This window comes from Capricornis sumatraensis, chromosome 10 (genome assembly GCF_032405125.1).
Source record: "Capricornis sumatraensis isolate serow.1 chromosome 10, serow.2, whole genome shotgun sequence".
Taxonomy (NCBI): Eukaryota; Metazoa; Chordata; class Mammalia; order Artiodactyla; family Bovidae; genus Capricornis; species Capricornis sumatraensis.
In genome coordinates, this window is record NC_091078.1 from 16482564 (window position 1) to 16510432 (window position 27869).

A 27869-nucleotide genomic window follows, 5' to 3' on the forward strand; every position below is an offset into this window, starting at 1 on the left:
CTTTCACTTTCATCAAGAGGCTCTTCAGTTCTTTGCTTTCTGCCATAAGGGTGGTGTCATCTGCACATCTGAGGCTATTGATATTTCTCCTGGCAATCTTGATAGTCTAGACAGGATAGTCTAGATGGCCACAGTCCTTGGAGTGTCACAAAGAGTCCAACATGACTGAGTGACTAACACATTCAAAGACTACACAGTTGACCCTTGAACAACATGGGTTTGAACCAAACAGGTCCACTTATATGTGGATTTTTTTTCAGTGGTAAATACCATAGCACTAAACGATCCACACTCAGGTGAATCCCCAGATGGGGAACCATGGATAAGTAGAAACTATGGATACAGAGGAACCATGGATTCGGAGGGACAACTGTAAGTTATATGTGGATTTTTTTTTTTACTTCGCAGAGGGTTGACGCCCCTAAACCCTAATGTTCAAGGGACAACTGTAATTTAATGTGTTTAAAATACCTAGTACATACACAGATGAGTTGAGAGACATTTGGAAAGGACAGCAACCAGTTATGAACATTGGCTAAAGAGTCTAGGTTTCAACTGATAAAAAGAACCCATTAAAGAGGTGTCTCATTGGTAAAAAATCCACCTGCCAATGCAGGAGACGTGGGTTCAATCCCCGGGTTGGGAAGATCCTCTGGAGAAGGAAATGGCAACCCACTCCAGTTTTCTTGCCTGGGAAATCCCATGGACAGAGGAGCCTGGTGGGCTACGGTTCAGGGGATCACAGTCAGACACAACTTGGAAACTAAACAACAACAACGAGATATATGAGGGAGAGGGACAGGGCAGACAAAGAGGGAAAGACATGGACATATAGACATATGCAAGCCATGCCCAGAGGTGTGATTAGATAAGACTGATCTGGTTGCCAGCTCTGTTCATACAGAGTGAACAGAACTCATATTCGAGCTAGACATGGGATTGAGTGCTAGAGATGCTGGGCAAACAATAGCAGGACATGAGCAATGTACTTTCTTCTGCCCACTAGACACATTTGGGAGGCCCAGAAAGGTTAAATAACACCCTGGAGCTTTCATTTTCCCTCACAAAGATAGACCTATGACCATTGGTCTAATGACAACAGAAACAAAACACCTGTGTTCATTCAACAGAGGCCATGTAAAAACATAAGAAGCAACTCTCAGAATTCTTTTGATACTTAAGAAAGCAGAAAAAGTTTCTCATCTGTCTCAACTATTTCTAATGATTTTTATTCAAGGGAGCCTGGATCTGTGGTTGTATCACATAAAGCAATAATAAATCCCTCATACTTCCCATGGATTTCCAAGCTACTAACAAAACAGCACTGACAGTAACAATTAGTTCTAGATACTGATATTTAATACATGACCCTTGGTTGTTTAAGAACAGAATAGTGATTGGATATCTAACTTTCACTTCTCTTCCTTGACGTTAAAATAACAATAACAAATACCTATACTACTGATATATTTAGAAGCAACCCAGAGTTTTGTTTATTTGATTAGTTTTCACCAATTCTCCATTCCAAATATTCAATAAAAACAAAAAACTACCCCCATCTGACTGCTACATTAATTACACAGTACATAAAAAGCTAAGCCAACTGAGCTGAACAAGTTATCCTACAGCTGACCTCTCTTCTCCTTTGCCTTCTTACTCTCTATCTTACCATAGCATCATTATGAATTTAGCAGTTTACATGGTTCTCTTAATAGTCTGCTCCATGGGGGCCAATGCCACGTCTTCTATTTCTCTATTTCTAGCGCCTGGACTAGTGCCTAATACGTAATTGGCACGCATGAGCATGTGCACGTCTGTGTGTGTGTGAGTGACTGTGCATAAAGGTAAGTGATTTACTTAAAGGGAATTGGCCTTATAAAGAATATGAGAGAAAAGAGAACTACTTTGACAACCCAAATTTCACTATGTCACGAAAAGTTACTTGAAGAGGAATTCTTACCTGGCGTGTCATTACAAAATATGCGTACATCGCCATGGCGCTTCCATAAGTGATGAAGTAGGTGACGGGCTCCATGATGTCCCAAGAATATTCCCACCAGGTAAGCCGGGCCAAAATGCCAAACTGTGTGGCCATGTAGGCAAGTCCACCCCATAGCACCAAAGTGGTCCTCTTCTCAGCTTTTCTGCTGATTTCAATTCGTACCTACAGGTTGCACATGATCAGTCAACTCAAAAGCATTTTGACATAGAACCAGTTTTAAACTCTTAGTTAAACTGTTCTATGTTCACTTAAGAACAAAGCTTGCAATCAAGATACAAGTTAGTCTGAATTCTAGGAAATATAGTTTGTCTTCTTAAATAGTATCTGCAGTTTTTACTGAGTAATATTTTATAGGAATAACATTTTTAGTACACTAGTAGCTGAAAATATGGTGAAATAAGTTAGTTTCAATAGGTCTTTATCCAACCACAAGATTATTTTCTTTGAAAGAGGGAAACAAAAATAGGCTAATGTTCTCTAACTGTAGCATTCAAGATTTAATCCATCATTAATTTTTTACTCAAGAGGTCTACTGGGGCAAAACAGCACAGTGAGTCAGAAAATGGACTCTGGATTCAGAACAGCTAAATTCAGGCCCTGATATGAGAATTACCATAACTTCATTAATGAGTTGTTCTGTTAAATAAGAGAACACAGGTAAAATACATAGGACAATTCCCAGCACAAACTAAACATTCAGTAAAAGGATGATAACTATTTTGTTATAGCTAATATATTAAAAAATGCTTTACATTTTGAAAATACAAAGTTTAAATTTCATCTCCCTTTACAATAGTTCCTCAAACATTTCTAAAGGTCTTACATTTAATGAGAACAACCTTGAGATATATGTTCATTACTTTTAAGGAAATAAGAAAAAAGCACAATGTTAAGAGTATGTATTCTCCTCCTTAATCTCTAATATAGTCTAGTTTCTTAAAGTGGAAATACTTGTCTTATTATTAAAAAATAAGGATGACATATCTTCAGTGTAAAACATTCAGCAAAGTATAAAGAAGAAAAGTTATTCATAATCCTATTATTCTATTAGCATTTGGGAATACGTCCCTTCTATTTTCTTCTTTGTGTGTGTGCGTGTGTCTGTGTGTATGTGTGGCTATAGGTGTAACATATATTTCAATTAAAAATGGAATCACAGTGGGCACTACCATGGGCTTCCCTGGTGGCTCAGTGGTAAAGAATCTATCTGCCAGTACAGGAGATGCGGGGTCGATCTCTGGGTTGGGAAGATTCCCTGGAGAAGGAAATGGCAACCCACTCCAGCATTCTTTTCTGGGAAATTCCATGGACAGACAGTCTAGTGGGCTATAGTCCTTGGGATCACGAAAGAGTTGGACGACTTAGTGACTAAACAATAACAAAATGCACTGATGTGTACATTATTTTATAATTTACTTTTCATAAAATATGAGTTTTCTATAGCATATTATATCTACAGAATTGTTTTTTAACAGTTGCATGATATTCCATATAATATTAATTCTTAAGTTGGCTAAAATGATTATTCACCTCACTTAGAATACTTCTTGATCAGCAATTATTTCAATCTTTGTCATAAAGGTAGTATGTTTGGTTAATGAGAATTTATTCAGGCCTCAAAGCTCTAGGTACATTATCAAGGCCCAAACTATTTCTTTTAAAGTTCTTTCATAGCTTTAACTGGAAGATTTTTATGATTCAGTTCCCCAACTCATCAGATTAACATAATTCAATCACATACAACTTGGAAGGGGGAAAAAGCAAACATATATGCTCTGGAAAAAATACTAGTGAAGAGAAAAGTGTGAAATTTGAATTTGCACCTTTTCCAGGGGCGCCAGCTGTTCTTTGAGATCTTCTAATCTTTCAATGAGCTCCCTCTCCTTGTTTAGCTGGTGCTGCTCGATGCACAGTGTTGTGTAGAGCTGCTGGACCAGTGTCTTTACATCATTCAGTGTTGCTGCATTTTCATGGCTTAAGAGGTCTGAAAGAAAAAGATTATGTTTTTAAAAATGTAAGCCTTAATTCAAGGGCCCCCAATCTCTGGGGTCATAGACCAGTACCTCCTGTCAGATCAGCAGCAGCATTAGATTAGAAATAAAGTGCACAATAAATTAAACGGGCTTGAATCATCCTGAACTGTCCTCCCCAACCTCCCACTGCCCTGGTTGTGGAAAAAATGTCTTCCATGAAATCGGTCCCTGGTTCCAAAAAGGCTGGGGACTGCTGCCTTAAATAAAGAGTTGCTATTCCGAGGGCTGTTAGTGATAAGAAAAAGGCAGATTCATCCACTATAGGGAATCTACCTGCAGTGCTAAACTGAAGGAAAGGAATAGTTCCTTTTTAAAAAGGAAGAGTCTATAAATCCTAGAAAGTAAATTCCGAATTTGGGCAACTTGAAAATTTTGAAGCCAACATCCACCATTATACTGTTGGAAGTGTAAATGCTACAAGTAATAATAATCTTCATTAGATGAAGACAAAAAGTTTAAAATAATATGTTAAAAACTAGTAGAGAAGTTTAGAATTAATCTGATTATTATCATGCTTATTAAAATTTTGATCTATAATTTACCTGTGGTCTTGCCATTTTAATTGGTCATTTTTTCCCTTTAGTAAATAACACTTGAGGGAAAAACACACAGTATTTCAAATTTGCAAATACAAAGGTATAAATAAAAATATCATCATCCTAATAATCTTAGCCTCTATATACCTTCCCCCTAACATATCAATTTTTATTTATTCCTGTTGGGCAAAGACACGGAATAGCTGTATGAGTCTCAATATCAAGCTTGAAAGAGCATGAAGTCATGAGAATGACTGAAAAGGTAAATGATTAAACAATTCTTTGATTCACCATCCTCTTCTGTGAATAGCATGTATTTCCAGAACCCTAAAAATTGTTTTGAAAATTTAATAAAAAGCCAGCTAATCTTAGCTGTCAAAGAATTTTTTAAAAAGCACCCAAGTAAAAAAAAAAAAAAAAAAAAATTAAAAAGCACCCAAGTGAAGCTTTTGTTTTAGAATCTTATTAGCCTTAAATGTGACATTCTGTTAACTGGAGCAGAAGGTCGGCCTTCTTCTAAATCAAAATAAGCCATGGTCAGAATTAGTCATGCGTTATATATGGAATTTAAAAAGATGGTAACGATAACCCTATATGCGAGACAGCGAGAGAGACACAGATGTATAGAACAGTCTTTTGGACTCTGTGGGAGAAGGCGAGGGTGGGATGATCTGAAAGAATAGCATTGAAACATGTATCTTATCGTATGTGAAACAGATCGCCAGTCCAGGTTCGATGCATGAGACAGGGTGCTCAGGGCTGGTGCACTGGGATTACCCAGAGGGATGGGATGGGGAGGGAGGTGGGAGGGGGGTTCAGGATGGGGAACACATGTAAACCCATGGCTGATTCATGTCAATGTATGGCAAAAACCACTACAATATTGTAAAGTAATTAGCCTCCAATTAAAATAAATAAATTTTAAAAAATAATTAACAAAAAAAAGAAAATTAGGTATAAATGGAGCAGTTTAGGTGAAACTCATTTTAGATTCCAGTATAATTTCTCCAAATATTGCTTCCATATCTTCAGAAAAATCTGTACATTTTAAGTACAATGCAGTGAAAAGAGCTCTGAACTAAAACCAGGAGTCCTATCTAATTTGTGCCATCCAACGTGGAAGCCTCTAACTACATGTGGCTGTTGAACACTTAAAAGATGACTATACTTAACTGAGATGTACTCTAAAGAAAATCTACACCACAAAAAAAGTCTTCATATAGGTTAAAGAATATAAAATATCTCACTAATGAAGTTTTATATTGATGATACATAAAATGAAATAATCATAGTTTGGATACATGAGACTAGTTTAAAAGTTATTAAAATTAATTTTAACATGTCATACCATGACATGGATGAAACTTTAAAAATCATATGCAATGAAAGAAACCAGACACAAACGGCTACATATTGTATGATTCCATTTATATGAAATGCCCATAAGAATTGATGCTTTCAAACTGCGGTGTGGGTGAAGACTCCTGAAAGTCCCTTGGACAGCAAGGAAATCAAACCAATCAATCTATTTGCTGGAAGGACCGATGCTGAAGCTCCAAGACTTTGCCACCTGATTTGAAGAGCCAACTCATTGGAAATGATCTTGATGCTGGAAAAAATTGAGGGCAAGAGGAAAAGGGGGCGACAGAGGATGAGATGGTTGGATGGCATCACTGTCTCAATGGACATGAGTTTGAGCAAACTCAGGGAGATAGTGAAAGAGGGAGAGAAGCCTGGCGTGCTGCAGTTCATGGGGTCGCAAAGAGTCAGACACGACTGAGAGACTAAACAATAAGACCAACAACAATAAGCAGCTGTTGAGAGGTGAAAATGGGAGTTGACTGCTATTGGGCATGCAGTTTCTTTTGTGATAATAAAAATTGTCTAAAAGTTAAAAAAAAAAAGAATTAGTCATGCATGTATTTCAAATTTTCTTCAAGGTTGTCCTTCACTAGAGTTATCACAGAAATTCAATCAATAAAAAATTCAAAAAAGAGTAGCAAATTGGATTAAAGAAGAGCTGATACAGTAATATGGGCTATAGCACCTAGCACAGTATCTCGCATACTCCAATCAACGTGTGCTGCATTAATGGGAAAAGATTAAAGCAAGAACACCTTGAGCTCGAGCAGTCGTCTGTGTCAACAGGCTCTGTTTTGCACTAAAGTTGCAGCTCACATTCACACATGATTCTATACTTTTCAAAGTTCCAAAAAGAGAAAACTGCACTCTGGAATGTCACAGTAAAGTGGCAAAGTCCACACCTCCTGATCCCCAGGCCTGGAACTGAGTTATAAGGCTTTTACTATATCAATATTAATATTTTCCTGCAAGCTCAGTCCTCCTTCAAAAAGATAATTGTTTAGGTAGGTATAAATTATCTATGGTCAACAAAATTCTCTCACACATATTACTCCATATTTATTCTCATAAATACAATAGATATTTAGAAGTGAGGAATTTGAGTTCTTCAGCGGGCTTCCCTGGTAGATCAGTGGTAAAGAACCCGTCTGCCAATGCAGAAGACATGGGTTCAATCCCTGGTTCAGAAAGATCTCTGAAGAAACCCCATGGAGAGAGGAACCTGGTGGGCTACAGTCCATGGGGTTGCAAAAGAGCTGGACACAACTTAGAGACTAAACAACAACAGCAGCAGCAATTTGAGTTCTAGAGAGATAAGATTAACAAACATTTTTGTATTAGGTACCAATAACCTCAGATATGCAGATGACACCACCCTTATGGCAGAAAGCGAAGAACTACTAAAGAGCCTCATGATGAAAGTGAAAGAGGAGAGTGAAAAAGTTGGCTTAAAGCTCAACATTCAGCAAACGAAGATCATGGCATCCGGTCCCATCACTTCATGGGAAATAGATGGGGAAACAGTGGAAACAGTGGCTGACTATTTTTCTGGGCTCCAAAATCACTGCAGATGGTCATTATAGCCATGAAATTAAAAGATGTTTGCTCCTTGGAAGAAAAGTTATGACCAACCTAGACAGCATATTAAAAAGCAAAGACATTACTTTGCCAACAAAGGTTCATCTAGTCAAGACTATGGTTTTTTCAGTGGTCATGTATGGATGTGAGAGTTGGACTGTGAAGAAGGCTGAGTGCCAAAGAACTGATGCTTTTGAACTGTGGTGTTGGAGAAGACTCTTGAGAGTCCCTTGGACTGCAAGGAGATCCAACCAGTCCATTCTAAAGGAGATCAGTCCTGGGTGTTCACTGGAAGGACTGATGCTGAAGCTGAAACTCCAATACTTTGGCCACCTGATGCAAAGAGCTGACTCATTGGAAAAGACCCTGATGCTGGGAAAGATTGAGGGCAGGAGGAGAAGGGGACGACAGAGGATGAGATGGTTGGATGGCATCACCGACTCGATGGACGTGAGTTTGAGTGAACTCCGGGAGTTGATGATGGACAAGGAGGCCTGGTGTGCTGTGATTCATGGGGTCGCAAAGAATCGGACATGACTGAGCGACTGAACTGAACTGAACTGAGGCACACAGGACTGATGGCTACCATATTGAACAGTGCAGAAATGGAACATTTTCATCATCACAGAAGTTCTATTTGCTAACACGGTCTCAGGGATTTCTCCACCAGCCCTTCTTTGCTAAGAAGGTTCCCTGGCAAGCTTTCATTTGTCCACATTTGCCACCACTTCAAAATTAGTACCTTTTCTCTGATCTTCCAAGCTCCCCTTTACAGACTTTTACTTCTTTACTTTCATCTACAACTGTACAAAGTCTCGTGCCTATAATAAATCTTTTATTCCACGTTATTCAGAGCTGTGTTTCCCCACTTGAATCCTGACTGACATATGCAATACGTATGATATGCTATTAGTTGCATAAAAAGGGGAAAAGATTATGCATTCACACTTGCTAATGAATGAACTGACTATTTCTGACAGGAAACATAAAAAACTAAGAACAGTGCTTGCTGGTAAGAGGAGAAAGGGGTGGCTGGTGAAACAGCAATGAGAAATTTTTTCCTACATATTCTTAGACTTTGGGATTTGAACATTGTGAATGTATCACCTATTCAAAACAAATAAGATTTTATGTGCTCCAACATACCTTCAAATGGCAATGAAAAGATTATAAAATGATAATTCATAGGAGATCAATCTTACAGATTTCCAGTTCTAGACCTGGCTGAACAAAGAGCTGTTATCTTTCTGACCAGATATCAGGAAAGCCCTGGCAAACTCAGGGACTTAGCTTTATTTTGTTAAAATTTCCCTGACAGGGAGCATATGCTTGCATGGTATTGTCACGGTAGAGGAAAACAACATCCTCAAACCCCTCAACCCTGAAAAATCTGCCCATATATTTGGAGATGAAATTATAGGAAGAGAAGATAAATCTGCTAATGGCTTAACAGAAACACTTCTGGATGATCTGAGTATGCTTCACTAAAAATGTTCTGCACATGCCATCAATGCCAGGATAATTAATGTACACAAAGATAGAGAGATGTGCAAAAATAATAGGGGTTAAACAGTCTTTTCCGCTAGTATAATGGTTTGGAAGAGACTCTGGCTATTTGAGTCACTGGTATTTGGTTTGCCTGTTCAACTGTTTCTCTCAATTATTCACATTATTAGGACAGAAGCAAGGTCTCCAGTATCCTCTGGATGGATAAATGGGACAAATGGCTCAGTGGTGCCAATCAAAATGATTCTTCTTATTACAAAAACTTTCAGACTCTTTGCAACCCCCATGGACTGTAGCCCTCCAGGTTCCTAACTCCATAGAATTCTCCAGGCAAGAATACTAGAGTGGGTTGCCATTTCCTTTTCCAGGGGATCTTCTCAACCCAGGGATTGAATCCAGGTCTCCTGCACTGCAGGTGGATGCTTTATTGTCTGAGCTACTAGGGAAACCCCAAGATCAAATTTAAAACCAGCTAATTGCTAAAATAACTACTTCTCTCATCCTGCAGAGGTCAGAGGGGAATCCAGCCATATATAGCTATGGTAACCAAGAGAACGCAATGGAACTTGCAACTAGCCTTGCTACTATGACCTGTCCCTTTGTTCCATTTCAGCTTTTTCCTGTCTCTTTTCTCCAATTCTGGTGTTAGGTACAAGAGTTGTTAGTACTTAGGTATCTATGTACTATGTAGTACTTGTGATCTAATAACTATATTAGATCCTACATGAATAAGTTCTCTATCCTCAGTGCCTGGTGAAGTGTGTGAAGTTAAAGTTTACTGGTGTACAAAGTTCATAGAGCATTTAGTTCTAAAGTGCTACCCAAACACAGGGGAAAGAAAAATAGGAGGAAAAGTGAAAATTAAAGGAGGGTAAGGAATGAGTAGAAAAAACTGTGTCAAGACTTTAAAAACTATTCTGGTGCTCACTTTGGCAGCACATATAGTAAAACTGGAACGATACAGAGAAGATTAGCATCGCCCTTGTGCAAGGATGGCACACAAATTCATGAAGCGTTTCATATTTTTCTGTATCAACCTAGAGGGGTGGGATGGGGAGGGAGATGGGAGGGAGGTTCAAGAGAGAGGGGACATATGTATACCTATGGCTGATTCATGCTGATGTTTGACAGAAAACAACAAAATTCTGTAAAGCAATTATCCTTCAATTAAAAATTAGTTAAAAAGAAATCTGAAAAACTATTCTGGGAAAGTTTTCCTTCATTAACTATTTTAACTTTTATTAGATAAATTATATTTGTTCCATCTGCTCAATGTATATACAAAATCCTAGTGTTCTCATTATCTAACACCCCAAACCTAGTGCTTTCAATTTATCTTCTCCATTTGTGAGTGAAAGTTGCTCAGTCATGTTTGACTCTTTTCGACCCCATGGACTATACAGTCCATGGAATTCTCCAGGCCAGAATACTGGAGTGGGTAGCCCTACCCTACCAGGGATCAAACCCAGGTCTCCCACATTGCAAGCGGATTCTTTACCAGCTGAGCCACAAGGGAAGCCCCAAAATACCAGAGCGGGTAGCCTATCCCTTCTCCAGCAGATCTTCCGGACCTAGGAATTGAACCGGGATCTCCTGCATTGCAGGCGGATTCTTTACCAACTGTGCTTTCACTAAAAACAGTTACAATGTTGAGACCAATAGGCTTACTCTTCTGGATGAGCAGCCTCCCTCTCAATACAGAAATTCAACTGTTTTCTTACTGAATGCAACTGGAAAAGAATGGTAACTTGGATGCCCGCATTATCTTCCTCAGACAGAGAGAGCAAGATAATATAATGGGAACACTACCTTGTGTGTGTGGGCTGAGTCACTGAGTCATGTCTGACTCTTCGTGACCCTATGGACTGTAATAACACCAGGTTCCTCTGTCCATGGGATTCACCAGGCACAAATACTGGGGTGGGTTGCCATGCCCTCCTCCAGGGTATCTTTCTGACCCAGCAATCAAACCTGCGTCTCCTGCATCGGCAGGCAGATTCTTTACCACTGAGCCACATGGGAAGCCCTAAAACCTACGTTTTTTCAAAAGAAAAAAATACTAAGTTTTACTATGTTTTAAAAGTTAAGGGGAAAAGTACTTATAAACTTAAAGGAGTATTATTTAAGCTTCTGTGAAAAATGGCTAATAAAGCAGAGCTGAAAGAGCTTTGATGTCTAGACTTAAATATTAAATATTAAAATTATCTTTTTAAGTTCTATAATAATGCTGCTAATGAGCTTACCAAATTTCACATTTCAATTTACAATTATCCCATGAATTAGAGACTTCTGACCCATGTGAATTTCACCTCTGTCTTCTAGCGAAGGTGGACAGATATTCTACAGTTCTGAGGTATAGATAAATCCAAGAGTTATATATGGCTACCAAGTTGATTACCAAAGAATCAAACATAATTTCTCCTCTTTTTGGTTTCTACCTTTATTTTCCTTATTCAACTTGAGAATAGTCTTATTAAAGAAACTAAAACATATTCATTTCTATTTAAAAAACACAGTATTAAGACAAGATGGTTGGAAATATTCATTGATTAAAATACCTCTAGTTTTTGAAAACATAATAGATGGAAGCTGGGATCATTACTTTCCTGATTGCTATACCTTACATAAGACTACATTAGTCAACTTTTAATATTTTAGTGAGATTCTATTTCCTTTGGATACATACCCCAAAGTGGGATTGCTGAATCATGTGGTAGTTCCATGTTGGTAAAAGGGTATTAATTTTATAATTATAAGATGAATAAGTTCTGGGGATCTAATGTCCAGCATAATGACTATAGTTAAAACTGTAATGTACACTTGAAAGTGGCTAAGAAAGTAGAGCTCAAGTATTCTCATCAAAAAGAAATGGTAACTGTGAAATGATGGAGGTATTAACTAATCTTACTGTGATAATCATTTCTCAACATCTAAGTGTATCAAATTATCATACTGTATATCTTAAATGTACATAATATTATATGTCAATTATATATCAATAGACCTATGGAAAAAATAGAGTAAATTTAAAAAACAACAACAACAAAACTAAGTAAAATAAGGCCTGTACTTCTGCTATTTTAGAGAACTTTTCTAGTTCAAGAATAAAGAAAAACATATTAGCATAGCTAATATATATAGCTAACAATTCTTGGTTTACATGGTTAGTTATTCCAACTTAATAAAATCTGACTTAGTAATGTCTTACTATTTAAAGGATACTTTAACTCACTTAATTCACTCAATATAGCATGATTACCTAAGTCAACAGGTATATAAAAATCACAGGACCTTCCCTCTGAGCACTTGAAAAAGGATTAAGAAGGATTCAGAGAAGACAGCGATCACTTCTGGTTGGCTGGGAGTCAGAGAAAGAATAGGATTATGAAAGCCTTCATGGAAGAGCTGACATTGATGATTTTGACATGAGGAAATGGGAAAAAAGGAAAAAGGCATCTCAGAGGAAAGGTGAGCAAACACTACCATGGCAAAGAATGAGGACATACACAGTTCAGGGAAGCAGAAAGGAACACAGTGGAGGAAAAGTGGCATCATTTAAAAGGAAAAGAGAAAAAATTTAAAGGTAGAGGCAAACCAGATTTTGAGGAAGGCATTCAATACTTAGGGTTTTACTTTTTCTACATTAGGGACAATTCACAAAAGAAGAATGGAAGGGACTTCCCTAGCGGACCAGTAGTTAGGAATCCGTGATTCCACTGTAGCGGGCACAGGTTTGATTCCTCATCAGGGAACTAGAATTCTGTGCAGCAAAAAAAACAAAACAAAAAGCAGAAGGGAAAAAAACAAGTGTCTTAGGAAGCTGATGGATGCAGTGGTGGTAGTAGGAGGGGAATTAACAGCAGCAGCAAGCGACTGACTATCAAGGCAAAGAGAGAAAAACGACCCAGAAGACACACTTCAGAGTGCTATTCCAGAGGGTATTTCCATCAGTACTGTGCAGGGTCACATTGGAGAGCAGGGTGAAAAGAAAAATCAGTAATGCTGATTGTCTTTATTTAAATTTTTGATGTTTTATCAAGAATTTTTTGCATTAACTTTGGTTTTTAACAGTAGTTCTTGAAAACGTTTGATTACTGAGTTTCTTGGCGTGTTCTGAATCTGCACCTAAGGCAAATATCCTAACTTTTTTCACACAAAAGTGTATACATGTCAGAAGTCCCCAAGAACTACTATTGTACAATAATTGACTTTCAGACTGCTAACCCCTAGCCATCAAAAAAAAGGGGGGTTAATTCCTGTTACATACATTTAAGAGGACAGGGAGTGCCATAATTTGTTTACAAAAGGTTCCCCAAATAACATTAAAATAATGTTACTTTTAGCTTGAATGGAGGGAAGGAGTTTAAGTTATGTAGAACACTTCTGGTTTCTATGTTTTAGTTTGTATCCTAGCCAAGTGCTACCTATATGTAAAACTTTGAGCATTCTTTGAATACTGTCTGTTTCTCAAGTTTATCCATGGAAAAACAAAGCTCTTTCCAAAAGCCCTTCTCATGTTTCCCTGGCCTTATCAAGGTTACTTTTTACCTCTCTTTGGTGGTCGTACATGATATGTTAAGTCATTAATGACCAGCTTAAAGTCGTCAAGGAGGAGGAGGTCTATTCCTGTTGAGGCAGCAACTCGAACGCCATCTGTGAAAAATTTAAATGTGAAAAATTTAATTTGTCATATGTCCATAATTATTCAAGAGTGGTCAGGAAAGAAAGCAATCCTCAAAATAGATTTTAAAATTATGTCTTTTAAATTTCAGTTAGCTTTTTGTCTTATCCCCAAACTCTATGCGAAATAAAGCTTATATTACCTGAGGCTTCTTGTTTTCATGGCCTCAACTCTATGAAGATTTGACAACGTACTTTTTCTGGCAGAACTTTATGAACAAATGAAATAATTACATAGATGCACAGGTGTCGTCTGGAAAACTAGGGTCACTGGGAGAGCTGCATAGATGTCTATTTGCCTATGATGGAAATTCGTTGTTAAAAACCCAACATCTTCTAGTATATGGAACTTTGAAGTATAGTTACTGATTAGTTGCCAATAATTCAGTAGGGGGCAGATGCTAGGGTGAGCAAAGTACACCAAGTTCATCTATTAATTATGAGTTGAGAATTAAGCATATTTAAACTACAGGGACTTACTGTACTAGGCTTTTATGTTTTCTGTACATTTAAAATTTTTCAAAGTGAAAATGGTAAAAACGTAAGGCACTTAAAAAATAAATAAATGAAATGGATGTCATGTCAAGTGGGAATTTTAGTGCCTTATTTTCTATTACTTTCAAATCACATGTCTTTATTTTATAAACGTTTATGTGAAAGACATAAAAAGATCTAAAAAGAAATCCTAATATTTCATATCTTCAGAGATGATGGCTCAACTACTAGATAAGTTTATTCTATGCCTAAGGTAATGACAAAAGGTCTCAAAAGTATAAAATGTGATTGATGGCTCATCTGTGCCCATGGCGTTATATGTGAGGTGCTTTTGAATGAGAGCCCTGTCTGAACAATCATATTCTAAAAACTGGGAGAGAAATCACTGTCTCTCCTGACATTTGCTAAGCAAAAAATTATGTCCCAAAGTAAAAAGCATGGGCTTCATTTGCAGCGCCTGTGTATGTGTGTGTGTAGAAGCAGTTTAGGGGGGGACAAGGGGTGGGTGGAAATGAATAATGAAGGTGACTATACCTGGTGAATAGATTGCAACTCTGTCAATTCCCCGATCCTCTTCTTGTAGTTGTCGTAAAAACACACCAACAGAGTCTGAGATGGGTTTGAGTGTGAACTGACAGCGTTCACGCCGGGATGGTAGCCTCACAGATATCACAGGCAACCCATTCTGATACACCACTGTCACATCTGAATGAAAAAGACCCATAATCATATGATAATCAGATTCCATTATAAGTTAAGTGGTATTACTAATCTTCTTAAATGGGGGTTTATTATTATTAGTGTGGTTTAAAATGTTTCCAAAGGTTCAAGAATATGCCCTTTAGCTTTAACTGAACATTATTCTGGGAACTGGCTTATGGAAGATTTTATCTATCACACAAATCACTTTTCAGAAAAAATAAAATATGCAGAGGATTATCTTTCAAGTGGGTCAAGAAGAGGCTTTCCCAGAAATTTCAGGTAAAGTTCTGGGTACTGGTGAATACAAACCCTGATTCCATTTACTAAAATTTTATTAAATAGCCAGAGATTGCTGGGCCAAATTCTATATCCTGTAGGAGATGGCTCTTGGGAGCCAGAGCTTTCAAGGATTCATGGGGAATAACATGTGGAACTATACCACTAAGTAAGACTTACTCAAGGACAGCAATTCATATTTATAGTACATATATTATATCCAAGGTGCTTGATAAGTAAGCATCTCTTACACAATGTGGACATACTATGATACAATAAAAAACAATTTATTTTAAGTTCTCTTGAACATTTTCCTGAGGTTAGCAAGAAGTCAAAGCTCAACATTTTGGGACTTACTAACAAAAAGTTATTAAGGGAAACATTATCATAAGCTACACAACTGACAGGATTTTCCACAACAGTTTGGCACAGAATTCCTTATTTTCTTATCTTATTCCTTAATTTTTAATTTCTAGAACCTTAGTCTCTAAAACAAGTGTCAGAATAACTCTTTCAAATCATTTTCAAACGAATTTTCAAATAAATTTTGAACAAGAATTTTTTACACAAGCAACCAAGCATTTAAAGATGGTAATTTAGCATTAGCCTGTAAAAGGAAAACAGGGTATGGAGTCAAACCTGGCATGGAATCCTGACTTTAACTTTGGACATATTATATAACCTCTGTTAGCCTCACCTTTTCATATATCAAATGGATTTAATATCTAACTGATACAGTTGTTGTGAGGAATAATAAACCATTTATAACAACATACTGCTTTTAGATGAGTGATGTTTATTAGCTTTTTTTAAAAAAATTAAAAGATACATTCTATAAAAAGTTTGTAAGGATTCATACTCCTTAAAACTGAAGAGCTGAGAAGAAATATACTTAGAACAATGTTCTGGAGATTCTAAATGCATTAAACTTTCATAACTGTAGTCATTTACATCTTTTTTCCTCACCTGGTCTAGTAAATGATGGCGCCTATAATGAGCACAGATGCCTCACACTACATTGTTCACGACTTAAATAATGCTTATTGAAACACAGTTTATCAATAACAAAACACACTCTTATCTGAAATGAATATTTGATGAATTCTGATATAACAGGATAAAGAACATTTCCATTAGACCCCCAAAATCTCTTGATCCCCATTCCAGTTAACCCCTGGGCAACTACTGATTAGATTTTTGTCACCATAGATTATGTTTAGTTTTTTTAGACTTTTATACTGCTGGAATAATATAGCATGTACTCTTTTCTATCTGGATGATTCTGAGATTCATCCATGTTGTTACATGCATTAGTAGTTGATTTGTTTTTATTGCTGAGTAGCATTTAACTATACATGGATACACTATAATTTTGTTCATCCATTTACCATGACTGACATATGGATTGTTTCCAGGTTTTGACTACTATGAATAAGCTTTTTATGATTATTTACTGACAAGTCTCTGAGTAGACATATATTTTTGTGGTATACCCTTTCTCATCCTTTTACTTTTAACCTACCATGTCTTTATGTTTTAAGTGGGTTTCCTGCAGACAACATATGGTTGAGTCTTGCTATTTTATCCAATCTGACAGTCTCTGTCTTTTAAAGTATGTATATAATTTGCATTTAATAAATTATAAATATGGTTACGCATAAGTCTGCCATCTCGCTACTTTTCTTGACTCAACTCTATCTTCTGCTTTCCATCTATTCTTGCCCTCTTTTAGATTAACTGAGTCTTCTTATGATTACATTTAACCTCTACTATGGGCTTCCCTGGTGTCTCAGTGGTAACTAATCTGCCTGCAAATGGAGGAGACCCAGGTTAGATCCCTGGGTCAGGAAGATAGCATGGAAAAGGAAACGGCAACCTACTCCAGTATTCTTGCTTGGGAAATCCCTTGGACAGAGGAGCCTGGTGGGTTACAGTCCATGGGGTTACAAAAGAGTTGGACATAACTTAGCAACTAAACAACAATACCAACAACAAACTGGCTTCTTAACTGTACCTCTTCATGGTTTTGGGGTTCCTCTACAGAAAGTAATGGCAATGTTTTTCTATAAAGGGTAGATTATTAAATACTTTAGGTTTTTGGCAGTCAGAAAATCTCTGTTGCAACTTATGACTCTGCATTGTTGTACAAAAGTAGCCCTAGGCACTATGTAAACAAATAGGCATGGCTGTGTTTCAACAAACTTTATTTACAAAATTAAGGAGTGCACTGGGCCTGGCCTATTGGGTTTGCAGAACCCACCTCAAGGGTTTGCAATATACATTTTTAATTATCACTTCAAGTATTATATACCACTTTAGATATAGTGTAAGAACCTTATAACAATATGCTCCCATTTCCCCTGTATTGTGCTACTGTTCTGCATTTTATTTCTATATGTTATAAACCACAAACTATTTTTACTTTGACAACGAATTATATTTTAAAAATTTCAAAATGAGAAAAATGTATTTTATATTTATGTACATATTTACCCTCTGTGTTCCCTTTTTTTTTTTTTTGGTATAATCCACATTTCCATTTGGTATCACTTTCCTTTTGTCTCATGAGATTCCTTAAACATTTCTTGTTGGGCAGATATGTTGGCAATAAATTCTCTCAGTTTTGGTTAAGTCTGAAAAACTCATTACTCAGATATTTTTCATGTCTCCCACACCTCTCCTTCTGGATTCCAATTACACTCATATTTGTGGTACTGTCACACAGGGACCTGAAGCTCTTTTCATATATTTCAGTTTTTTCAGATTCATTTTGGATAGTTTTAATTGCTATGTACTTCAATGTCACTGATCTTTCCCTCTGTAGTATTTAATCTGCTATGAGTTCCATCCATACTGGTTTTCATTTCATACATATTTTCATCTCTAGAAGTTCCATTTGTTTATTGTTCTATTTTCTATTTTTCTTTGTATTATGCTTATGTTTTTTCTTTTCTTTCCATGAATATAAGAATCATATTCATAGTAACTATTTTAAAATCTCTGTCTGTTAATTCCATCATTCCTAGGTCTGGTTCTGTCGATTAATTCCTGCTCCCACCCACAACCCTGCAGCTTCTTCATATGCCTAGTAATTTTTGACTGGAGATTAAACATTGTGACTTTTACACTGCTGAATGCTGGACTTTGTGGTATAGTTACTGCATATTAGCTTGATCATCTCGAGTCTTTTAAGATAAATCTAGAGAATCCTTTATTCTAGAGCAAATTTGGCACTCCTTCCAAGTTATGCTTCTTCTGGGAGTCTCTACTGAATGTTCATGTAGTCAGTGATGCCTCTCCTCTCTAGCTGGAGAGAAGTCAAATGATTTCTGGCCCTGAGTGAGCACTAAGAGTTACTCATTTTACAGCTTCTGCTGCTGCTGCTGCTAAGTCGCTTCAGTCGTATCCGACTCTGTGCGACCCCATAGACGGCAGCCCACCAGGCTCCTCTGTCCACAGGATTCTCTAGGCAAGAATACTGGAGTGGGTTGCCACTTTCTTCTCCTTTACAGCTTCTGGTAATTGCTATCTCCTGGGAAGTTGTTATAGCCTGGCTTTGTGGCTTAGAATTTAACCAAAGCCTCAGGCTGTGAGCTAAAGCGATGTAAGGTTAATTTCACTTGCTTCTCTTTCCTCAGATCCAAGTCCTGTCTCGCTTATTGTCCAGTGTTAAAAACAGTATTTTCTTGTGTTTCTTTCTGGTGTTCTAGCTGTTGACAGCAGGATAGCAATTCCCACAGCAGTTAATGCTTTGTGGATACATGATTTGAATTTTTACATAAAAAATAAAAAGCAGAGTCATAAATCTCGTATTTATTCTTTCCAAAAGGACAGTCTGAGTTTTCTAAGGAAAATGAGGCCAAATAGTAATATAAAGTTAATACATAGTATGTACCATCTATAGTTTTCAATATCTAAAATAACTTGAAATTTTTGTCATTTTCTTTCTTGTTTTTAAAAGAATCCTCAGCCATCCATTGCTTCTTTAAAGTCAGAGACAGTAATGTTAGGGGAAGCACACTGATTGAAAATGCCCACCCTGGCCAGGTACCATAGTAACCATTTGTTTTATGACAGGAGGTTCTGGTAAGGAACAGGGAACTAATAAGACTCCACCAACCGGAAGAGTTCGGGAAAGGTCAAAAGGAGACACAACCTGTCCGACCACCTCCCAGAATCCCTCTCTCTGGCATCCATCTTGGCTGAACAAAGCGTGTACGACCAGGAAGGACTCTGAGTCAGAATGACTGGCTAAGGACAACCCAGAAACTGATCCCATCACCTTAAAACCCGAGACTTTTGTGGCAGAGCTGTTCTCCTGGGTTCCCTTACCCTACTGCTCTCCACCTGGGTGCCCTTTCCCAATAAAATCTCTTGCTTTGTCAGCATGTGTCTCCTCGGACAATTCATTTCCAAGTGTTAGAGAAGAGCCCAGTTTCAGGCCCTGGAAGGGGTGCCCCTTCCTGCAACAGTAACATAAATATTCTTATTTGTTCCATAAGCAGTAATGATGATGGGGGTCATAAAATTAGGTGATTAACTTGTCTACCTGGTGTTCTCCCTCACCACCATCCAGTCTTCTTTCTACATGTGAAAATATTCAACCACAGATTTCAAGTAGTAGTCAGAGTTGAATTAAAATAAAAGATAGGAATCTGTGCATCTTAAACACATAAACTATGGGAGATTTCACTAATATTATCAGTTTCATGGGTAACTGTTGTTTCAAAATAACTGAGACAAAATAAACAGACAAAATTAAGGTTTTTATCACTCAGTTTAACTTTTTTCTTTAAGATTATGAAGTTTTTAAAAGGAGTTAAATATGAAAGCTTTGAAAAACTTGGCATAGATAGCACATTTCAGAACTAACAAATCTTTAATATAATACCGCTTTTGAAATAAATCCCCAGGTCGCCTTCTTTCCCACGCACCTGATTGTAATGCAAATATTAGATTTCTTGTTTTGCAACCAGAGAATAACAATTACCAAAGTTCCTCAAGTTTAATAATATACAAAATGGCTGTGGGTTGTAGTGAAGTCACAATGGGAATTTACAAGCTAATGACAGCTGTCAGCTACTGTTCTCTAGAGTTAAATATTCTTTTCAAATGCAAATTGAAACAAGTAGCTTTTTGGTTGGTTAAAAAAAATATTTTGCTCTGATTTCCACTTCAATAAATAAGAAATAATCTAAAGTATGTTCTGGAGCAGTGTACCTCAAAGAAACCTAGAAATTATGGGGCATCCAATATAAATACTGAGAGAGAGAATATGACAACTGAAGTAGGAATAAAAATTAAAAGGCAAGGAATTTTCCAGAGTAAAAAGAGAACTGCAAGGACAACAGACATTGGGTTAAAGAAGTAATATATTAAATAAAATTTTTAAAAATGCTTGGGAGAATTACAGAAAAAGTCCTATAGTAAAAATGCTTGTTATTTAACCAGTTGTTAAAATTCGTAGGAGGAAAATTAATCAGTGTTAAAAATAATGAGCAAAATCTCCTCTAAAATATATAATCTTATGAACACTGTGACTGAACACAAGTTTGTGTGCCTGATGCACAGAGAGGTCAAACAAACTGAAATGTCAAAGTCTGGTACAGAGAAAAGTTTATTGCAGGGCCAATCAAGGAAAATGGGTAGCTCAAAAATCCCAAACTCCCCAACAGTTTAGGGGGAGAAGTTGTTTTTTGTTTTTGTTTTTAAATACTATTAATTTATTTTTTAATTGAAGGATAATTTCTTTATAGAATTTTGTAGTTTTCTGTCAAACCTCAACATGAATCAGCCATAGGTATACATATGCCCCTCCCTCTTGAACCTCCCTCCCATCTCCCTCCCTTCCCACCCCTCTAGGTTGATACAGAGCCCCTGTTTGAGTTCCCTGAGACATACAGCAAATTCTCATTGGCTATCTATTTTACATATGGTAATGTAAGTTTCCATGTTACTCTCTCCATACATCTCACCCTCTCCTCCCCTTTCCTCATATCCATAAATCTGTTCTCTATGTTTGTTTCTCCACTGCTGCCCTGCAATTAAACTCTTTGGTACCATCTTTCTAGATTCCATATATATGTGTTAGTATATCTTTCTCTTTCTGATTTACCTTCACTCTGTATTATAGGCTCTAGGTTCATCCACCTCATTAGAATTGACTCAAATGCATTCCTTTTTATGGCTGAGTAATATTCCATTGTGTATATGTACCACAACTTCTTTATCCATTCATCTGTCAATGGACAGCTAGGTTGCTTCCATGTTGTAGCTATTGTAAATAGTGCTGCCATGAACACTGGGGTACATGTGTCTTCAATTTTGACTTACTCAGGGTATATGCATAGGAGTGGGATTACTGGGTCATATGGTGGTTTTATTCCTAGTTTTTTAAGGAATCTGGGGGAGAAGTTTTTATAGGCAAAGTCTGGGGTGAGGGCTGCAGGGTTTGTGACTTTCTTCTGACTGGTTGATGGTGAGGTAACTGGGTGCCCCAGGAATCATGTGCTCAGTCTGAAGTTACCATCTTTCACCTGGGTGAGGGCCTCAGTTCCTGCAGAAGAGCTCAAAAATATTATATGGATATACACTTAATTCATATGATATGTATATACTGCCCCGAGGCTGCCCTATTGTTTTTTGATTGCTCCTCCCTCATTTCTGCATTCCCTCTGCTCCCTGATTAGCAACTGTCTGAATCGGCCCTTTGGACCATAGACGGCTGAATGAAGCCTATTTTCCATAAACAAGAAATGGGGACCCAGAAAGGATTTGTACACGGGAGACCCACACGGTCTTGCCTGGTTTCAACAAAACTGTATACCTCTTAAAGATTTATTATGAAAAAAGAAAAGGTATAATAAGGAAGCACATTTAGGGTGTTCTCTGCAGAGATACTTAGAACTGAACTTTATATATAGACAGATGATTCCAGTGGCTTATGACTTTGCCATCATCTGTTTCTTTTCTTTCTCTTTTTCTCTGCTATTCTGCATTAAGAATATGAGATACAATAACATAATTTTAGTGTTGGAAGGGTTAAAGAAATCATACAGACTATAAGGGCCATTCTTCTAAGCTGCTGTTGCTTCGTCATGAAGTCGTGTCCAACTTTTTTGCAGCCCCATTTCCTTTACCATGGGAAATGGTGCCATTTCCCTTACCAGGGGATCTTCGTGACCCAGGGATCAAACCCCTGTCTCCTGCATTGGCAGGCGGATTCTTTACCACTGAGCTAGTTGGAAAGCCTGCCCTTCTTCTATAGCTAAGAACAATAAAGAACAAAAAGGCTAGATGATATTCCTAAGGTCCATCCATGTTGTCCCAAATGGCAAGATGTCATTCTTTTTTATGGAATATGCTATTGTACATATATGCCACCTCTTTATCCATTCATCTATCTGTGGACACATAGGTTACTCTGATATCTTGGCTATTGTAAATAATGTTACAATTAACATAAGGGTGCATGTATCGTCTCAAATTAGTGTTTCTATTTTCTTCAAAAAAAAATTCCTGGAAGTAGGATTGCTTAATCATATTATAAGTAGTTCTATTTTTAATTTTTTTGAGGAATCTCCATACTGGTTTCCATAGTTGCTATACCAATTTACATTCCCACCTTTTCTTCACATTCTCCGCAACACTGTTATTTCCTTTTTGGTAATAGCCATTCTGACAAGTATAAGTGATATCTCATTGTAGTGTGATTTGCATTTTTCTGATGATCAGTGATGTTGAGCATCTTTTCATGTGTCCGTTGGCTATCTGTATGTGTTCTTTGGGGAAACATCTATTTAGGTCTTTTGCCCAATTTTTAATCAGGTTGTTTGTTTATTTGATGTTGAATTGTATGAGTTCTTTAAATAATTTGGATATTAACCTCTTATCAGATAAATCATTTGCAAATATCTTCTCCTACTCAATAGGGTGCCCTTTCATTTTGTTGATAGTTTCCTTTGTTGTGCAAAAGCTTTTTAGTTTGAAGTGGTCCCATTGTTTATTTTGCTTTTGTTTACCTTCTCTGAGGATACATATCCAAAAAATATTGGTAAGACCTATGTCAAAAGTGTACTGCCAATGTTTTCTTTTGGTTATTTGGGGTCTTTTGTGTTTCCATATGAAGTTTAGAATTATTTGTTCTAGTTCTGTTTAAAAAAAAAAAATGCCACTGGTATTTTGATAAGGATTGCACTGAATTTGTAGATTACCTTGGGGAGTATGATCATTTTAACAAGATTAATTCTTCCAATCCATGAGCATGGTGTATCTTTCCATTTGTTCATGTCATCCTGAATTTATCAAAGTCTTATAGTTTTCTAAGTATTTACCTCCTTGGTTAGATTTACTTTTAGGTACTTTATTATTTTTGATACAATTATAAATGAGATTATTTTCTTTATTTCTCTTCTTGATAGTTCATTGTTAGTTTATAGAAACACAATAGTGTTTCCTTTTTCTTGGCTGCACCATGTGACTTCTGGAATCTTAGTTCCCCACCAAGGATCAAACCCACCCCAACCCCCCCACCCCCACTGCAGTGGAAGTGCAGGGTCCTGACCATTAGACGGCTAGGGAATTCCTGCAACAGATTTCTAGATATTAATTTTATACCCTGAAACTTTACTGAATTCATTTATTAGTTCTTTTTAAAAAATTATTTATTTTTGGCTGTGCTGTACACAGGGTTTCTCTAGTTGTGTCCAGTGAGGACTACTTCTCTTGTGGTGCATGGGCTTCTCATTGTGGTGGCTTCTCTTGCTGTGGGGCACAGGCTCTAGAGTGTGAGGGCTTCAGAAGCTGAGCTTCCTGGGCTCTAGAGGGCTGGCAGCATAGGGGTTGCAGCACAGGGGTTTAGCTGCCCCGTGGCATGTGGAATCTTCCCAGACCAGGGATCGAAGCTGTGTCCCCTGCACTGACAGGCAGACTCTCAACCACTGAAACACCTGGGAAGTCTAGAATCATAAATTTAGTAGTTTGATAAATCCAGCTGTTGGGTCCTTCCAAGTGGCAATATAAATTAACTTAGTGAAATCAACTATATATTTCACTGTGAACCTAAGGTGAATTAGTGTTTGTACAACTGAACCTCTCTCTCTCTGTAGAACTATGTAAAAAACAGTTAAGTGAAGTTATTATAGGCTTAAATGATAAAATTTGTGAAAACAGTTAGAATTATAAACTTTTTAAAAAATATATGGTATTATTGGTTTTGGGCTTCCCTGGTGGCTCAGAAGGTAAAGAATCTGCCTGCAATGTGGGAGACCCGGATTTGAACCCTGGATCAGGAAAATCCCCTGGAGAAGGAAATGGCAACCCTCTCCAGTATTCTGGCCTGGAAAATCCCATGGAGAGAGAAGCCTGATGGGCCACAGTCCATGGGGTCACAAAGAGTCAGACATGGCTGAGCACCTGACACACATTTTTGGTCTTATGTTAAATATGTCCACTACAAATTGGCACTTGCCAAGAGGCCTGGCATGCTGCAGTCCATGGGGTTGCAAAAGAGTCAGACATGACTTAGCAATGATTGAAGAATAATAACAACGACAACAAAGAGCACTGATAGTGACGAACAACAACAAGGGCTTTCGCCATCAGTTGAAGCATATGAGGCTGCAGCTGTTGACCTTCAACACCCACTGAGGGAGTTCAGGGTGGAGTGAGGCTCTCTGTGAGTCAGAGAATCTGGTGGAACAGGGCTTTCTTTAGATAGTTAGGTATTTTCAGGAACTGATTTCATCATCCCAATTCTTGCATCTCTTCGTATCTAGAAAAGCACTAAATCATTAAATGACGATATCTGCTCCTCGTGACTAGTAGAAATCTTTTGTAAAGTAAGCGCTGATTGCAATGAACTCCCTCTTCACCTCTTTGGAATAGTTTCTCAGAGTTATCTGAGGCGCTGTCTCCCAGGCTGCAGTCCTCATTTTGACTCAAATAAAACTTAATTTGCAACTCTGGAGTTGTGCATCTTTTTTTGTCTACAAATAGTAGAACAACCTATATAACTTTTGTTGAATCTGGTTCTTTAAAAATCTGTTTATGAAGATAATTAAACTCTCATAAATGTCAAAAGCATTTGGGCTAAATAAAAAGTCATCCACATCCTTCATCTTTCATTCTGAGAATTAAATATTTCACATTGTTTTGTAAAAATAAAATCCTGTCCTAATTTAGTGCCCTAGCATTTTTTTCTTTTTTAAGAATAATTCTTTTCATGGTGCTGCTTTGAAAGTAACTTCATTAATCCTTGACTTTTGGCCCACTTTAATTTCTGGATGGTGTAAAGTGGAATATAATCCTAAAGTACAGAGAGTAAAGTGCAGCAGAAGAATTATAGATGTTGGAATCTCAGATTTGAAAACAGTTCCTGAAAATCTCCAATTCTACCACAGGAGACACTTTGAATGTATGGGCACATTACTGAATATACCCTTATCTCATTCACCTTACCTTTAATACAGAGATTCTAATAACTCACAAGGAGGCTGAGAAGATTCAATGAGGATATAGAAAAATGCTTTCCTTGGTAGTTTTTCTTGCTTTTTCTAAAATCTACAGTCTTAAAAACTAAAGTCTAAAGTCATACAAATTTCCATGAGAAAATTTCCAGTCAAGGCTTTAAACCCCAAGAGAACAAAAATGACTTGTTCCACCGAGGGCAACAAGGAGAAAAAGAGCATAAATTATATAAACCAATTCCTGTTCCTAGGTATTCCTGTATAACAGACCTTCTTGACAACATGAACAAGGTATGGATTCCCCCCTTAGACCTATTTCCTGAAAAAATTCAAACAATTTATACATAAAAATTGTTAGATACAACACATTTGTTGCATTGAAAAATTATTTCCTTCATATTAACTGTTATGGACTGAATTGTGATCTCCCCAAACTTGTATTTTTGAAACTCTAATTCCCCATGTGCTTATCTGGAGATAGGGTCACTCAGAGGTAATTAAGGTTAAAGGAAAAGATAAAGTTAATCTGATAATCGGTTGTGCTAATCTGATAGCACAACAGCTATATATGAAGAGTAAGAGCTTTCCCCATACCTTCACTAGGTGGAAACACAGTGAGAAGGTGGCCATCTGCCAGCTAGGATCAGAGTTCTGATCAGAACTTAACCAGGCTGACACCCTGATCTGGGAATTCTAGCCTCCAAAACTGTGAGAAAATAAATTTTTGCTGTTTAAGTTACAGTATTTTGTTATGGCAGACTACAAGTAAAAGACTAGTACACTGCCATATTTTTAAAATAAATGTTAACAAAAATTGAAGCATTTTTCCTCATTTTAAATAAATAAGTCATTTTTTTAAGAAATAAAAATTTACAAATTAAAACAGAAAATAAACTTTAATTCTATATAAAAGGACATTTCAATTATAAGACTGGTATTGTTTGGCTTGAATAAAAAGTCACTTAATGGCTTGGTTTTGGAACATGCTAACTTGAATATTACCTTTGATATCTAAAAAGGTTGTGCCTTTCTGTTTTGATGAAAAGAAGCTGTAAAAACTCAGCGACTCTGGGAAAGGTATGTGGTAACACAGCTCTCATAGTTCACTTCGCCAGATAATGCTTGGCTAAGCATGTGTAAGGAACCTAAGATTTCTTCTAAGACTCTTAGAATTGAATTTATATCACTTTCTGTTTTGATGCAGTATCAACAGTGAAACGACTGGAAATCCAAGTTCCAATTTTAAGGTTTCTGAGTGGAAGTAATCTTCAAGAGCTCTAAGTTTTTTCTAATTCTTACAGAGAAACTGATAAACCTTTCCATTCATGACTAGCCTAGAGAGAAACTTTCTCCAGCAGCTGAAAAAATCACAAGGTTGTCTACTTCTTTCTATTTCAGAGCTACAGCTTGGTTAAAAGGGTTCATGAGTTTTCTACCAAGTACAAAATAATGACTGTAAGGTCTTGAACTGGAAGATTATGCTCACTCATAAAGGCCCAAATATCCCCCAAGTTAATCAAGACATAACTAAAAACACTCCCTTGTAATAAACTTTCTCTTCTCTTAAAAAGCAACACTCCTATCCAGAGTTTAATCTAGCAAAGGAGAATTTATATTTTTATTCTTTTTCTCACAAAATCCTGTTCTCAAAATACTGACTACTTCTGTGGTAGCAGGCAAGGCCTCTTCTAGGGACGGTGGAAGTCTTCAATGCCAATGAAAAAAACCAATGCATTATTGCAATGGATAAAGCTCCTTTCTTCTCTGAGGTCATAAAAGCATGCATGTTGCTAAGTCTGGAAGATGTACCATCTGTTCACAGAGTACCAAGATCTTTCTTAGAGAAAAAAAAAAAAAAAAAATCCTGGTAGGTATTTTGGAAAAGAAATTTAACACTATTTCAAAGATGGTGATAGCCATTAGCGTTAACTGCTTTTCTAATTTCCATAAGAGATCACATATAAGGGATTTTTCTTTGTATCAACATGTATATTAACCGACACAATTGGAAACTAACTCCTTAAAACAATATCAGTAGTTTAACCACATCACATTCTGGAGGGAAATAACATAGTCTCCTATTTCCTCAAAACTTGCTTCAAAATATTGAAATAAATGATAGCAATCCTAGAATGGATGACATCATCTGAATTGTGATATAAATTTACTCTGCTCCATACTAACCCAGTTTAAATACTGTCAGCACAGAAAGTTTAAACATCTTTCCAAGTTC

The 27869-nt window shown here is 37.0% G+C and overlaps 1 protein-coding gene and 1 non-coding gene across 2 annotated transcripts in view; one reads left to right on the forward strand and one right to left on the reverse strand.

The window, feature by feature from the left end:
- Positions 1–27869, reverse strand: part of MCU (mitochondrial calcium uniporter) — a 189747-nt gene that overhangs the window by 11392 nt on the left and 150486 nt on the right. The window contains exons 3-6 of the mRNA XM_068982237.1: positions 14727–14897; positions 13566–13670; positions 3826–3986; positions 1961–2164 (exon numbers count right to left, since the gene is read on the reverse strand). Of these exons, the coding sequence (XP_068838338.1) occupies positions 1961–2164; positions 3826–3986; positions 13566–13670; positions 14727–14897 (641 nt within the window). The remainder of the gene's footprint in view (positions 1–1960; positions 2165–3825; positions 3987–13565; positions 13671–14726; positions 14898–27869) is intronic.
- On the forward strand, positions 9938–10044 carry LOC138088039 (U6 spliceosomal RNA). Its single transcript, XR_011145633.1, has one exon. It is a non-coding gene; the product is annotated as a U6 spliceosomal RNA (small nuclear RNA).